The 15,188-nt window shown below is 39.3% G+C and overlaps 1 protein-coding gene across 12 annotated transcripts; it reads right to left on the reverse strand.

Annotated features, from left to right (window-relative positions):
• Positions 1-10,310: 10,310 nt before the first annotated feature.
• LOC147628701 (heat stress transcription factor A-2b-like) lies at positions 10,311-14,899 on the reverse strand. Of its 12 annotated transcripts, XR_015268172.1 has the most exons (5): positions 14,279-14,898; positions 13,090-14,125; positions 12,735-12,822; positions 12,031-12,413; positions 11,732-11,863 (listed from the first exon to the last, which is right to left on the reverse strand). XR_015268172.1 is itself a non-coding variant. In XM_086813929.1 (4 exons), the coding sequence occupies exons 1-3, from the start codon at positions 14,846-14,848 to the stop codon at positions 12,788-12,790; spliced, it is 1,641 nt and encodes a 546-aa protein (XP_086670055.1). In that variant the 5' UTR covers positions 14,849-14,899; the 3' UTR covers positions 10,311-11,085; positions 12,748-12,787. The 12 variants fall into 12 exon arrangements, 2 of the variants coding, with proteins under 2 accessions (XP_086670055.1, XP_086670054.1); XR_015268174.1 differs by lacking the exons at positions 11,732-11,863; positions 12,031-12,413 and adding an exon at positions 10,311-11,050 and having other exon boundaries at positions 14,279-14,899; XR_015268173.1 differs by lacking the exons at positions 11,732-11,863; positions 12,031-12,413 and adding an exon at positions 10,311-11,085 and having other exon boundaries at positions 14,279-14,899.
• Between the last annotated feature and the right edge of the window lie 289 nt (positions 14,900-15,188).

Consider the following 15,188-nt stretch of genomic DNA (forward strand, 5'->3'; position numbering starts at 1 on the left):
TCTCTCTCTCTCTCTCTCTCTCTCTCTCTCACACACACACACACACACACACACACCAACACCCACCAAGAAAGGGATAAGAATACACATGTTGTAAATAATGAAGAAGTGCTCTCTCTCTCTCACACACACACATACACACATCCATGGAGAAAAATAGAAGGACTTACATGTATTTATTCAAACACACATGTACACACACTAAAGGGAAAGCACCCATATGTACAAATTGAAACACACATGTACACACACATAGTAGTTACAATTATGTTGTTTACACCCATGGACACGCATATAGTAGATACAATCATGATTCTTACACCCATGCACATAAATATAGTAGTTACAATTATGATTCATACACTTGCACATAGTAGTCATGCATCAACTTACTTATATGTATGTTTTTTAAAAATAAAATAGAATATTTGTCTGTCTCATTCTTTTCATGATTGTTATTAATATATAGTTTGATTATTTTTTAATACAGAACATGGCATTAGACATTCTAAAGTTGACCTATGACAATAATAAATTGTCATGTACAATCTTCTTCGAGGAGCCACAATTGGGTTTTTTTGGATACCAACCTAGCCCAAAATGAAAAGTTCTTGGATTTGATGGATGGGATGATATTTATATATTCTTAGACCCCTATAGGCTAGATGACAATCTCAAGCTCCTCTTAATCAAAGAGGCATTGGGATTAGTCGATGGCTTTTACATTGTGGTTAGCAGATGTAGTAGCTACGAGGAAAAGCGGTTCATTTTTAGGGAAATACTGAAGTGCAATCTGTTAAGGAAATACTGAAGTGCATTCTGTTAAGGAAATTAGTAAAGATAATGTAATAATCTTGAAGATTATTGATTGATGTCTACATATAGCTACTTTGCCCTTTTTTTTGTGTATTTGATGTGAAACATAGCTAGGACAGGGTGAGAAAAATAGAGAGACCATAAGAATTATAATTGTTTTGATGTTTGTGTGTGATTGTGTAGCTAGGACAGGGTGAGAGACCATAAGAATTATAATTGTTTTGATGTTTGTGTGTGATTGTGTAGAGGCAAGCACAAGGATGATAGCATCAAAGTTGGTGGTTTTCGAACACCATTCTCTCCTTAACTTGAGGTTAGTTTTATTGTTGTACATTTGTTTCTATCTATTTTTGTGAGTTCGGAGTTAATATGTAATGCATAGATAAAGAGATTTTTTAATGTTGATATACTTGGTTAGCAAAGAGAGAGAGAGAGAGAGAGAGAGAGAGAGAGAGAGAGAGAGAGAGAGAGAGAGAGAGAGAGAGAGAGACTCCACATTAAAATACTTTCTATATCTCTTTCTATCTTATGGGTGTTTTAATATTGATGATTTTCATGGCAAATGTTATGTAATTACGATCTTTTCCACGTCTAATACTTTTGTGTTTGTGCATATAAGTGCAGTTTATAAATTGATATAATATGCTTGGTTGTCTAAGCTATAAACTTTTTCTTTGTTAGACCACTACCTTTGAGATTGTAGAGAGAGGTTTAGAGAGAGAACATAAGGGCCTTAGAGAATATACAAACTATAGTAGCCTTAGAATAGCAAAGATTGTAGAGAGAGTTCTAGGCAGAGAATATATGGCTTTAGAGAATATACAAACTATAGTAGCATTAGAATAGTAGAGAAATGTTCTTAAAAAGTAAAGAACTTTCTTTATGGTTTTGGAAATACTAGACTTTTACAGAGATAACTATATGTATTGTTGAGCTAAGAGTTATCATTGTATACTTTTTCTATCAACGAGGTATCTACCTGTATATAGTGCTGGTATATAGTTAGGGTTATGTTATATGTTGACAAAGATATAAAGAGATGTTTGTAGAGCCTTAAGATATTCATTTTGGATTTCAGTAAATGGAGATCCAGAATGATAATGATGGCTCCAATGCCTTAGTGGCCGCCACACGAATGATGCTTCCAATGCCGAAGTAGCTTTGTGTACCCCACTTGAGTTGATGAATGTTTGAGGTGCAAAGCACCTTGCTCGGTCAAATACTCCATTTGGACAGCCAAGCTCCAAACGACTACAAACTATTGCAGACATATGCGGGCGCACTAAGAAAAATCAGTTTGCTTGCAACGAGTACTTAGATGCGCTTTGGGATGAGATCCGTGGAAGTGGCAGCCAAAGGGGAGATACGCCAAGGGATGAGTTAACTCATCATTTCCATCGTGTTCTTGATGGTAGTGGTCGCATGGAGGCTAGCCAACTAGACATGATGTCTTTCATGGAAAATATGCATAGTGAAATTGGAGAATGTCTAGGTGGATGTAATAGGGAGTGTAAAGAACAAGTTGATTCTCTAAAAGAGCAAGTATATACATTAGGCTTGGAGATATTAAGTCTAAAGATATCTATTAATCAACTCAATGTGAGCAGTTATGTTGTAGACTAGGGTAGTTGCCTAGAGATTTTTATGACAGTAATGATGCTTTTGCTCAAGGGGCAAATTGTATTGCAACTTTCCATATCCGGCTCACTATGGTGATATTTATGAAGTTTCTATTTTCTCAAATTATTTACATCTCTATTTCTATTTTGTTCTCTTGGTCTTCTTAGTATTTGTTATTTTGTTTTCCGAAGGAAGTTAAAGATGGTTAGGAGCTGCATATATCTAGGTTCGAGTCAAGTTTGTCGGCTTTGAATTTTGGATACAACACGTGTGTCTCACCGTAATTGTTCGCACAAGGACTTGCATTCAAAGACAAATAACAAATTGTTGCTAATTTAATGGAGTACTTTAACGGAAATGAAATTGAAACATTTGGAAGGGTTGAAGAAGAGGAGGAGCATAGAGAATTATATAGTAGAATCCACTTAGATTTGAGTAACAGAGCCACTCCCAATGCTACAGTACTTCAGGAACCTATTAATGAACATCAAAATGTTCAGGCACATAGAGATATGTCACAAGGCCCCGTTTCTTTTTATTTGAATGAGCTACCTACATATGAGATTGGTTGTGTTGATAATCTTCAACCTATTTGATGTGCTGTTACTGATGTGAAAGGTATTAAATCCCAGTGCCACTCTGTAAGGCATGTGTTTTCATTACCTCGGAATGTTAAGCACCCAAAAACTATAGTGGTATGTTTTGGAGAATGTACCCTTCACTCTTTAGGGGCCCTTGAATATAAGTGCCTTTTTTATCGTACACTAATTTGGAAATGTGAGGCGTTAAGGAAGCTTGGACAATAGTGGGCAAACATTGTTGTGCAAGTGGGAATATCTCTTTGCTACCTTCGGAAAATCCTTCTTCTACATTGGTTAAGTTACTACTTGGTAATGATAATGCAATTAAGGAATATAGAAAGAATATACACGCTTATAATAATGCCTTGGCATTTGTTTCACTAAATGCTCAATTGGATAATCAGTTCACTAGGGGGGAGTATTTAATTTTCGAATCCATGGTCTACTTATCATCATGTTAGTTCTGTAATACTACATGATGAAACACAAGGTGCGGCTCCTCAATTCACTAGGGGGGAGTATTTAATTTTCGAATCCATGGTCTACTTATCATCATGTTAGTTCTGTAATACTACATGATGAAACACAAGGTGCAGCTCCTCAATTTTCTCAATTATATGTGTGTGTACATAAATATATATGGATAGACATTGTAGAAGTATATATGTTATATATGTTTATATGTGTGCTAGTTCCTAAAGGATGGATGTATGTGTGTACGTATATGCAAAAAGAGATTTTGTGTGCATGTATAAATATGAGAAAGAGAGAGATGTCTATGACTGTCTTCAAATTTAAGGCCTACTCTATGGTACCCAAACCTCTCGTGTCCGGAGGATGGGGGTGAGTCGTCTCCTCACAAAGTTGTCTTTTTTAATGGTGTGCTTAGCTCAGCCCGTTGGAGACAGGTCTCGCCACTAGTTGATTTGAAAAAGGATTACTGGTGTTCTTCCAAATTATAAAGGGAAAAATGCTAGTCCAATTTTTACCCTCTTCAAATGAAATATTGGGGCTTCCCTTCAAAACCAAATTCTTATTTCATTTGGCTAGACTCCCAAAATCACATTGATCTAGCTACCCCAATTTTTTATGATTACAGGTGGTTTCATGTCTAGACCATGGGCTCGTTTTTGCCAATGAAAGTGATGTGTTGTATGGTTGGGCTAGCTTCTCTAGTCGATAAAAGATCCTTATTCGGAGAAGGCGATTTCTCCTTCTCTAATTCCCTAGCCACAACCTTTGTTGCAAGTCTAGACAGTGGACTCTGATAGTGAGAGTGATGTACTGAAAGTGAACTATGTGGCTAGGCAGTTTCCCCATCTGCAAAAGATCCTTATGGTCCTCAAGGGCAATCTCTACTCTCCAATGCCCTAGTGACAACCTTTGGCAATGGCCACAACCTTTCTCGACTTTCAAGGTAAAGCTCTATGTCTAAGTTTTTGCCCTCATTTTTTGGATTTGTGTCCAAGTCTTGCCTTTGATCTCTATAGTGGATTTTGGTTATCCACATAATCAAAGATCATGCTATGGTGGTGGGTGGAAGATATCCATGATGTGAGAGTAGATCTTGTACAAAGAGAGATGGAGATGGAGGTTCAAACCATGGAGATGGTGCTCACAGAGAGAGAGAGAGAGAGAGAGAGAGAGAGAGAGAGAGAGAGAGAGAGAGATGTGATAGCCAACAATAGAGACATTTCACAGCACAACTATGATTGTATTATGATAATACTTCCACTATGTACAATGCTTTATATAGGCATCAAGGCCCTATCTTATGCTCTCTTAAGAAGAGGGTTTTCACACCTAAAGTGTTCATACACCATTGGCCACTTACTAGACTTTGAAATATCCAATATAAACCCCCCTACAGAGTGAAGGAGTATCATCTAAAGAGAGCTTCAGTATGATGATTTGGGCTCTAAATCAGTATTCATAGAGACAACCCCCCTAGCTCTAAGTACGAAAAGAAAGATAAAAAGGAGTTGAGCCTTTTATAAAAACAAGGCTTACAAGAAAAGACATCCAAAATATTCACATTTTGGGGGACTTCCAGGGCAAAGAACCCATGACTATAAAATTATCAAATTTTGGGGGATATCCAGGGGAGAGAACCCATGACTATAAAATAATCATATTTTGGAGAACATCTAGGATTGCACCATTGTGGGGAGTTTTTCAAACTTTCAAAATCATCTTCTAGTTATGTATAAGTCAAGGATTGTCTATAATTTTGACGCCGTTGCCAAGTGATAGACACTTGGGCTATCATTTTAGGCTCGGGGGCTTAGGTAGAGCACTAGCATTTGATTAAATCAATAGTTGTAAAGCCCATTTTTTTTGTCGATGTTGTGGCTTCAATTTGATGCATGAGGCTCAATCTCTGAGGAATTCCTAAAAATATCAGGTGCTAGATCTCCACTTTTGTAAAAATCTATGTTCTTGAGAAAAGCCCCAAATTTGCAAGTTACATAAATTCTCAATCTCTTTGCAGAATCTCCAAATATCTCCAAAAGTCTTAAATTTTAATGAATGAAAATTTTATAATTAGTCAATTTTCACCTTATATGTGAAAGGCCACAATTTTGATGGTGATAGGAGGCACACAGTCATGGTTATAGGCGTAGCAATAAGCAGACTATAGTTAGCTCTAGACTGTTGTGGGCTAAATCGAACCTCTAATTTGCAGGCTCGATCTAGCCGCCACTTGGGCTATGTTTGCTTCCCTTCTCTGTGCTACCTTGATCTACTACTCTAGGCGCATTTTGTTGCAGATATGGCCATCTTTGTTGCATGTTATTGCTGCCTTGATATGGGCTACGCTTAGGCTATGCTAGATGCACTGGAGTTGAGCATTATGCTCCGTGAAGGCTGTCTGAATATGATGCCTTGGTCACCCTCTATGTGCATAGGTTAAGCTCTCTTTGGTCGCCCTCTACTTGCGGTGAGTTAAGCTCTCTTTGGTTGCCCTTGCTTGGAAGTACTACTCCAAGCACACCACCACCTCATTGTGAGCTGTCATGCATGAGGCATACATTTCATGGAAGAGCAAATCTCCCAACCTTCGAAGGTTAGAAAGGATGAAGGCTGTTGTATCTGCTTAAAACCTATTATTTTGGAGTTTAGTGTCACGTGGTGTGTGAACACCCTCTTATTAAGAGAACATAAGATATGGACTTGGTGTCTATATAAAGCATTGTACATACATTATCATAATATAATCATTATTATGTTGTGTAACTCTCTCCCTATATTATTGGCTATCACATCTCTCTCTCTCTCTCTCTCTCTCTCTCTCTCTCTCAGCACCATCTCCATGGCTTGAACCTTCATCTCCATCTCTCTTTACACAATATCTTCTCATACACTCATATCATGGATATCTTCCACCCACCATGAGCTTGTGGATACTAACATAGTATCTGAGCACGTGTGAACCCACCACCACACTAACATTTTTCTCTATTGCCCAAGTTTCACACTTGCGTTTTTTTTTCTAGCATTTTTTTCCTCATGAGTTCTCTCCATTTTTCTATTGCCACCATCATCTGTGTTTTTCACATGAGCTATGCATTTTTCTCATCCTAACATCATCTAGTAGAGCAACCAAGTTCTTAGCCACAGTACCCAAGGATTTTTCCACTACAACTACCAAGGCATGATGATGCTCTTCAGATTGTTCGTCTTTGACTTTCCAGAGCAAGTGGGCCAAGGAGCTTGCTACTTGGTATGCAGGGCCCCCCTTTTACTGTTTTTTACCTCTCTATCTAGTGTTTCTGGTTCTTTTGCGTAAATGGCCTTAGAAAAATCTCTTAATATGGTTGTACAATGAATTCACAATGAGGGTGCTCACTTTTGTACACCTTCCAAGCTTTTTTGTAGCAAAAAATGAATATTTTTGTAGCAAAAGAATAGTCATTTTTTCACTAAAAATGGTTAATATCACCCTGTTAGCCAAGAAATTTAACATTAAGCTCTTCTAATGAACATCACACCTTTAGTCGTACACTTTCAAATGCCAAATTTTCCACGTCACGAATATAGTGTATATGGTCTGTCTTAAATTTAGCCAGGTAGTAGACAGTATGATATTAAAATGTAACTTTCTTTTTTTAACTCCAATGCCATCCCCACTTTGCATGTCAAAAAAACATGTAATGGAGATCGTAACTTGATTTATTGAGTAACTTTTGCATGTAATTTCTATTTTGAACTAATGCTTTGAAAGTATGTAAAAAGAGTAGTTTTTTTTAACACAGCATATCTTTATTACAAAAAAAATACTTATTTTTACTTTATTAAATAACACAAAGATAAGAAATTATGAGGACAATGTGGCCGTATGGTCAAATTTTATTTTTAACAATAAGATTTTTCAAGATCTCTATTGAAAATTTACTTCAAAGTCTTAGAGTAGTTTAAAACAATTAGTAAATTAATTATAAAAATTCATTTTTATGTGATTATGCAATAATTTTATGTCAAATAGTAGTGCTAAAGATGATGAATCTATGAAAAAAATGGTTTAATTTGAGTAAGAAAATGTCTATTTGCATCCATTTTATGTGAAAATAGCTCTACTTGAGTAGTTTCTTTCCTTCGAAGCCTAACTAGGCTTGATAACCCAAGTTAGGTAATGTAGCCTAGGTGGAGACCCCTAAGGTGGTTAGCACATATCCACGTATCTCATGTCACCTACACGTGGCACACATTTCACCTTAATGTGTTATCTTAATGTGCCACTTCATTAAGCCATCGATGACATAGCATATCACCTCACTATGCCATCCCATCATTGATGACATGACATGATGCCACCTCATTCGATGCCATGTCACATGCATCGACACTCATCAAGGTGAGAGAGCTGCCACCTCACTCTAATTGCCACATTATTAGTTCATGTCATCAAAACACCCACGATACAAACATGCCACATCATCTTAAAGTTGATACCACATGCCACACACGTGTATGCCATGTCAGTAATCTGTCATGTCATGTCATCAACTTGAGTTACCATGTCATCATCACCCCATGCATAGGTGTATCCATTCAAAATTTCACATGCATATATACATATATATATATATATATGTATGTATATATATATGTATATATATATACATATACATGTCATCAACTTGAGTTACCATGTCATCATCACCCCATGCATAGGTGTATCCATTCAAAATTTCACATGCATATATATATATATATATATATATATATATATATATATATATATATATATATATATAATTTATAGATAATCCATGTATATGTATGTAAATTACTCTTATGATATCATTTTTTAAATAAAATATACGTGAATTAAAAATAGTACCTATATGGATTCCTTTAGTTTTTTAAAAATATCATTTTTAAAATTTAGCTATTTTTTCTATATAATTTTAAGGTATGTTTTTTTTCTTTAACAAATTTTTTTATTTTTAAAGTAAAAATAAATCTTGATTTTTTAAATTAAAAATGAATAACATATGTAAATTAAATAATATATTATTTTATAAAAGAAATATTATTTTATAAAGAAAATATTATTTTATAAATGAAATATTATTTTAAAATATATACTTTTTAAAAAAATTCCTTTCTTATTTTAAAAATCCAACAATCCATAAGCATCCAATTAGATAAGGAAAATCTTATTTTATGATTTAAAATATTTAAAAAATGCAAGATAAAAGAGTGTCCTTTCGTGTAAATGCAAGATAAAAGAGTGTCCTTTCGTGTAAATGCACACACTTCTATGCTAATTTCATTCAATCATAGCTTGGTGTATAGTCTTCATAGCATTTTAAAGAATAGGCTCATGAAGTTGTAGAAGCAATAAATCTAATAGGAATAGGAAACTCCTCGCTTGAAGCTGAGCGGAAGAGGATAGCTCGCGACCAGAAAAGAGAAGAACACGCCAACTGGCAGTCTCTAACGTTGGGGTGCGCCAACATCACCCTCGCCTCCTCCACAAGAGCCTCCTTCATCTTGCCCTGCTAATGCCCCCCCTGCCCCCCTCCCCCCCCTCCGCGGCGGCGGGTTTGGATGAACCATGTGAGCCTTCTGGTTCTCCTTCTCCTCCTTCTAGTGAGTGCAGATGTAAGAGCCACTATAGGCAAGCTAGCCATACGTCATCTTGTGTCCAAGAGCATTTATAACTTTTTTAAGTATCTTACCCCCCCTTATCACAATTTGTTGTTCTTACATCACTTATTGACCATCCTGACCTAGCCAAGTGCAGGATTATTGCTGGGATTGGTGAGCATCGAGAGAGGAGAGCGAACATTGAGATCCTCAATATGTTTTTATCGCTCATACACATCGATTAAGAAGAGGAATACGTCCGATGCATTGGCAGCTCGTCGCCCTATTTATTTTAGCAGCCATATATGTAGACCCCACAGGGTCGATGAGATCTACATCTCCCATTCTTCGCATAGCACCACACATTGTTAGAGGTGGTTGGTTCCTTGAGGAGGCAAAGTCTAGATGTGAATGATACTGGGGTATTGTAGGCTTCTAGTGGTCATGCTCCTAGGTATAATCGTTTGATTATATAACGATAGCAACAAGACACTACTAGAGCAATTTTGAAAGGAGAGTTGTAGAGCCAAAATTGAGGCTTGCTTTCTTAAGGTGAGTCAAATTGAGTTATATATCGAGCTTGTGGAGGGAAACCCTCACCTCAGAATTGGCCAAATATCTTTTGCGCGATGCGAACCATGGTTTGTGAGCTGCTCCTATCAACATGACGCGTGTTGTTGTCAATACCATATGAAGTTTTAGCTCTACTAGATGTGTTCTATTCCCTTAGTGTGAACAATGGGAGGCCTACTAGCCGCATGATTTTATACTCTTTTGTATCCACGCGAGCTAGATGTCTTATACCATCACCTTGTGTGGTTGAGGGGACTTGTGGTGCATATGGGGGGTTAACAACACTACCTATGCACTTGAGGGAGATGGGAGTGACATCAAGGTAGTGCATTGGCCTCAATGAGTGTAGTGCACCAACTCGATGGTGGATGATAGTTCAGGAGGTTGTAGCTCGTAAAGAAACATACTCCATGTATGCATTGTTCACTACATCTTTTAGATAGCACATCTACTCATATACGGCACACCCATTATGCCGAGTGGCAAGACTGCCAATTTCATGCATGCTTGGAACAATTTCCCTTTGGTGTGGTTATCTCAGGAGATGCAATCTGAGCAATTTCCCTGTGTTGAGAACTACACGTCCTCGCCTTATCAAGATATACAATCAAAGTATTACTTTCGAGAGCAGGTGAAATATCTTTGATTGTTACGTGATATAATAGATAACTTTTGATTAAGATACAAATTTTTTCAGTGCATATTAGCTATCATCATGTAGAGATGCACTTGGATGGATTTGCTAGCACCCCAAAGGCTTGTATCATTAACAAGGAGTACCATTTTCACATCAGTGTGATGAGATCACTTGCATGATGATTTTTGTGCAGCATTATTTCTCCCTTCATGATGCATTCATACGGCATCATGGTATCACATAGCATCAACAATGGATTTGGTTTGGCGGATGTGGTGGTTACTTTCGAGACAGTTCTATTGGCTATAGAGTTGCTCGCCAGAGAATCCTCCATCTTGTCCAATCAAAATGGGCATCCCAAGCACGGTCCATGGTGCCTTCAGATCCATGCACACAAACAGAGCTCTTTACATAAAGTAGTGATTCAATCAACCATGCTTTGCATCTCACTCCAAGGCATAAAACTTATCTGTATGTGCCTCCCCATCCTTGGGTTCTAAATTAGGTTGTCCCTCCTCTGTTTTCTTTTTCTCCACGGCCTGCACTCTCGCAGACCTCTTGAGCTTAGTCGTGACCATCTTGATACTTTTCTGTGCCCCCTCATCTACTCCAATAGCTTCAATTCAGGACTTGTCCTTCTTCTCCCTACCCCTTACTGCCTCATGATCACCTTTCCACTTCATTTCATTGTCTTCCAAATCAGCCCATTGTCAAGGCAAGGAGCACCCTATCCAAGCACATGCAGACGATCTCTCAGAACATCTGCGGTTTATACAAAAGATTTTGAAAGTTAACTCCTCGACATCACTACTAATCTTTTCTAATGACAAAAAAACAAACAAACAAATGTACTACTTAGAGACCTTTTGCAATTCCCACTCTTTGTAAGTTTGTCTTTGTAATGATGAAATATAACTAACTACTCGAGCATAGGAGGGGGAGGAGGAGGTGGGAGAGGGTAAAGAGTTCAAAACAAGGGATCCAACAAAACTACACACAAGGGGTTGCAACATGATAAATGGTGGGGCTTAGATTGTTGAGAGATTTTTTTGGGTACGTGGAGTCAACAATCTAAGCACCACCATTTATCATGTTGCATTCAGCTGCAGTGAGCAAGGGTTTTCAGTTGGAACTTCAACAATGAGGTGCGGTACTTTCATTGGCCTCAAATCTACATAAAGGGTTGTCTTCAATTTTTTTAAGAAATCTATGTATGTGAACCCCAACATTTAATATAATATTACTAGTACTTTACCCCCCGCCCTCTCCCCCTCCCCCCCCCCCCCACCCCATCCACCCACCCAACTCCAAAAACACATGACAAAGAGAATAAATGACAAAAGAGGGGGAGAGGAGGGAGGAACTTCTTCTTGTCACCTGTGTATAGGCATTACCGAAGCAGCTAAAAAGTGATAATTGGGGAATTCAGCATTAGAACAACACCCGTACCGGAGGACACACCAAAAAGAATCCATAGTTATCCGGCTTTTTAATTACTGTTGAATCCACGTGCTACATGGGCTTTCTATGTAGCAAAACCCTAGGTACAACCAGGGAACACTAATCATGCATTTTAAAGGGCATATATGCATTACAAGTCCCACAATTACATATTCAAAATCTCTATGTTTCAAGTTGCATACATCCCATACCATACTACTTGTGGGGTATCTAAATGCACAAAAATGAACATCTTTGAGATTACACCTTATGGATTATCAGTATCCAAATGCAGGGACACCGTTTGAGATTCTTCCCTGCAAATCACTCTCCTCAACCCTCATTAGTATAAACACAATGATATCAGCTCGACAACACACTTCTTCTCCAATTAGTATAAACACAATGATATCAGCTCGACAACACATTTCTTCTCCAATGGCGAACCTGGCAAAAACCTGAGCTGCAACCTTACAAGAACCATCATGAGAAGTCACCAGCTCAAAGATGACGTTAAATGGGACTATTCAAGCAGAACTGGCAAACCAAAAACTTTACATGTACATGAATTCATACCCCATCACCATACACACTGATGATGAGACTGCTTTGTGAATCGACCTCTTCTGTGAAAGGAGCAACACCTAGACCTACACAAAACTAAAACTACAGCAGCCTGTTGAAGTATATCTATGCAAGTTTGTAACAAAAACTACTGCAAGAGTGCCCCATAGATTACTGCTATATATTACTCACTTCTCTACATTCACAGCTATAACAACATTACATGAGAACATGCAGCGTACCCATTTGAAAGTGATACATAGACTGATAGTAATGATACAATTATTATCTCCTTAATGTTGATTAAAACTGTATAAAGATACAAAATACAGCAGAGTTCGTATGAATGTGATATGGTAACCCTATATAAGATGGACAAGCATAACTGAAGCCCAGGAGAAGCAAACCTGTTGGATGTACCTTCAGTACGCAAGCCTCACAAAGCCTGCTACCATCCTCTTCATCCTACAGTGACCATGGACGCTGCTGTCAGTCCTGCAAAATGAATTGATCACACCAAGCATAAACTTCATGGTCTGTACACAGCGACAAGTGACAGACACATAGAGAGAATGTAACCACAAACTATCCATAAGCTAAACTAACACAACTAATCTGGATGCATCTAATGCTAGCTTTTAGTTGCATCTTCACTAATGCTGCAGAAGCCTATGCACCCTAATCGGGCAGGACACTTCTAATTTATTCTCCTCCTGGGCTAGAGACCCAATCGTGGGCTAACCACCCACTTCCATTCATCACCTTCACATGCCGTTGCTGGCATGCCTGCATTGGATACACTCCAGGGCAGCTCTATGTCAGCCCCGTGATTGCCGTGACTGATGTTGGGGTCGTCTGCATTTGATTGATCCTCGATACCCAGCATTAACTGCTCCCATAAGACATCATCCTCTCCAGGCTCCAATGCTCCAGTGTCTTCAAGGGAATGGGGCTTTTCACCCTTCTTCGCTATGTCTGAAAAGCCATACTCTGAATCCTGAGAGAGCCCTTGGCCGATCTTGGCATCGAGTATGTTTGCAACCCCTGCATGAGGTAAATCTGACGTCTCATTCTCCCTCGTGTGATCTTTCAGCTTGTCCACTGTGCTGTCCTGCTTTGCAGCCATATGGCCCATTCCTTGAAAGAAGGCTACTAGATGTGCTGATTCCACATCAACATCAGATTCGAGAAATTCGAGGAGCGTGTCACTGTCAGGATCGTCCTCATCCAGCGCCTCATGGCCGTACCCGGAAATCTGCACCTCTGTTTTGGTTGTGGTTTTAGAGGAGTGTGGTGTTTCGGAGGACCAAGACTCCTCTGTTGCTGCATCATCGACACTGCTGTCAATGGTGGGTGCGGGGTTAGGCAGGCGGCGTTTCTTCCTGATGGTGGCGAGGCCCTTGCGCCTTGCATTCTCCTGCACTAGCTGAGACATGAAAGCTGGGTTCCGCAAGGCTCTGGCTAGAAAAGCCATCATCTGGTGCTGTTGGTGTTCGGTGACCTGGAGGCGATCCGACATGGCCTTCATCTCTTGTTGGGTTGACTGCTGTTGCTGTCTAAGCCTGATGACTTCCATCATGAGAAGGTTTTTATCTCTCTTCATGCTTTCAATTATTTCACATTGTGCTCCACTATCATATGACATGCCCACCATCTCGGTGACACAAGACGCCGTGCCATTGAGATTACTCTGATGATGAGATTTTCTCCTGTGTATGAGCTTCAAAAGGTACTTGTGACCTTTTAGAAACCCTTCATTGGCAAACTCCCAGCGATCTGGATCCACTTTTCTAAAGCCCTGCATGTGATATGATATGACCCAAAGTTTGGGAATAAAGAAATGAAACGAGCTATGCCCAATTCAGCTGATCTAAGATCTGAATACAGCCCATTTTGAATGGAATTGAAGGTGTAATTAAGACGAGATTAGCGATGAGATTGCGAGACTTACGTAGGTGTTGAGCTGACGGACGAAACTGGAGAAGTTGTTGTGCTTGAAGAACTTGGGGAGGAGGTGGGCGGAGAAGGCGTGCGGGTCCCACACCACGAAGCTCCCACCGCCGCGGGCCCACGAGATGACGCCATCGGTACTGGGGTCGTCCACGATGTCGTACGTTTTGGTGAGGAAAGGGGGCGGCAAACCAGAATAATTATTGTTACTACTCGCACTGGCATAACAATCATTGTCTGCCGTTTTTTCTGAATTATTCTTGCTCGCAGGGGTGGAGGGGAGCGGGGTTGTGGGCATCGATGGAGGAGGACCCATGTGTGATACATCCGGGGGAGTAATAATAATGGAACAACCAGTAGGTCGCGGTGATTGCTTCTTGTCTGACGGGGGAGGATTATGAGCTTGCAAGGAAGTGTTTTTGCTGGTTTGATCCATGGCTGTTGCTGCCGGAGCGGCAGCATTAATGGTAGTGTTGGATTTGGAGTCGCAAGCGGGTGTCTGAGAAATTGTGGTATCAGAAAGAACATTAACACTGGTAGGGCTAGGAAAGAGCAAAGGTTTGGTTTCCATTTTCTTCGGATTAGTTTGTTTTTGGGAGAGCTGGCCAAAAAAAATAAAAAATAAAAAATAAATCAAACGTGTGTCGGCAGTGGCTCTCCTTGTGTTTACATTCCAGCCTTGGAAGCTTCCGGAAACTGCCCGGTCTTCGAATTCGAAGCTTCTGGAACCTGCCGATATTTTGTATCAGTCTATGGTCGTTTATGTAAACAAGGGTGGGGACTACCTTAAGGTGGCGACCAGGTTATAAAGTATAGGCCCTCCTTGCAAGTGTCCAAACACCTTGTTGGGTGGCAGTGCGCTCCCCCTCCAGCATCCTCATGCAAGGATGGTGAAAACATCTGAATGCCAT

Source organism: Cibotium barometz, chromosome 19 (genome assembly GCF_041138505.1).
Source record: "Cibotium barometz isolate CiBa-2024 chromosome 19, ASM4113850v1, whole genome shotgun sequence".
In the NCBI taxonomy this organism is placed as follows: Eukaryota; Viridiplantae; Streptophyta; class Polypodiopsida; order Cyatheales; family Cibotiaceae; genus Cibotium; species Cibotium barometz.

What these genes read in the sequence shown, in the direction of transcription:
- LOC147628701 (XM_086813929.1), bottom strand. Translation starts at nt 14,848, where the DNA reads ATGGAAACCAAACCTTTGCTCTTTCCTAGCCCTACCAGTGTTAATGTT. An exon ending in TCCGTCAGCTCAACACCTAC is followed by an intron (nt 14,126 to 14,278) that starts GTAAGTCTCGCA and finishes TATCACATGCAG; the next exon opens with GGCTTTAGAAAAGTGGATCC. An exon ending in GCCAGCAACGGCATGTGAAG is followed by an intron (nt 12,823 to 13,089) that starts GTGATGAATGGA and finishes TTCATTTTGCAG; the next exon opens with GACTGACAGCAGCGTCCATG.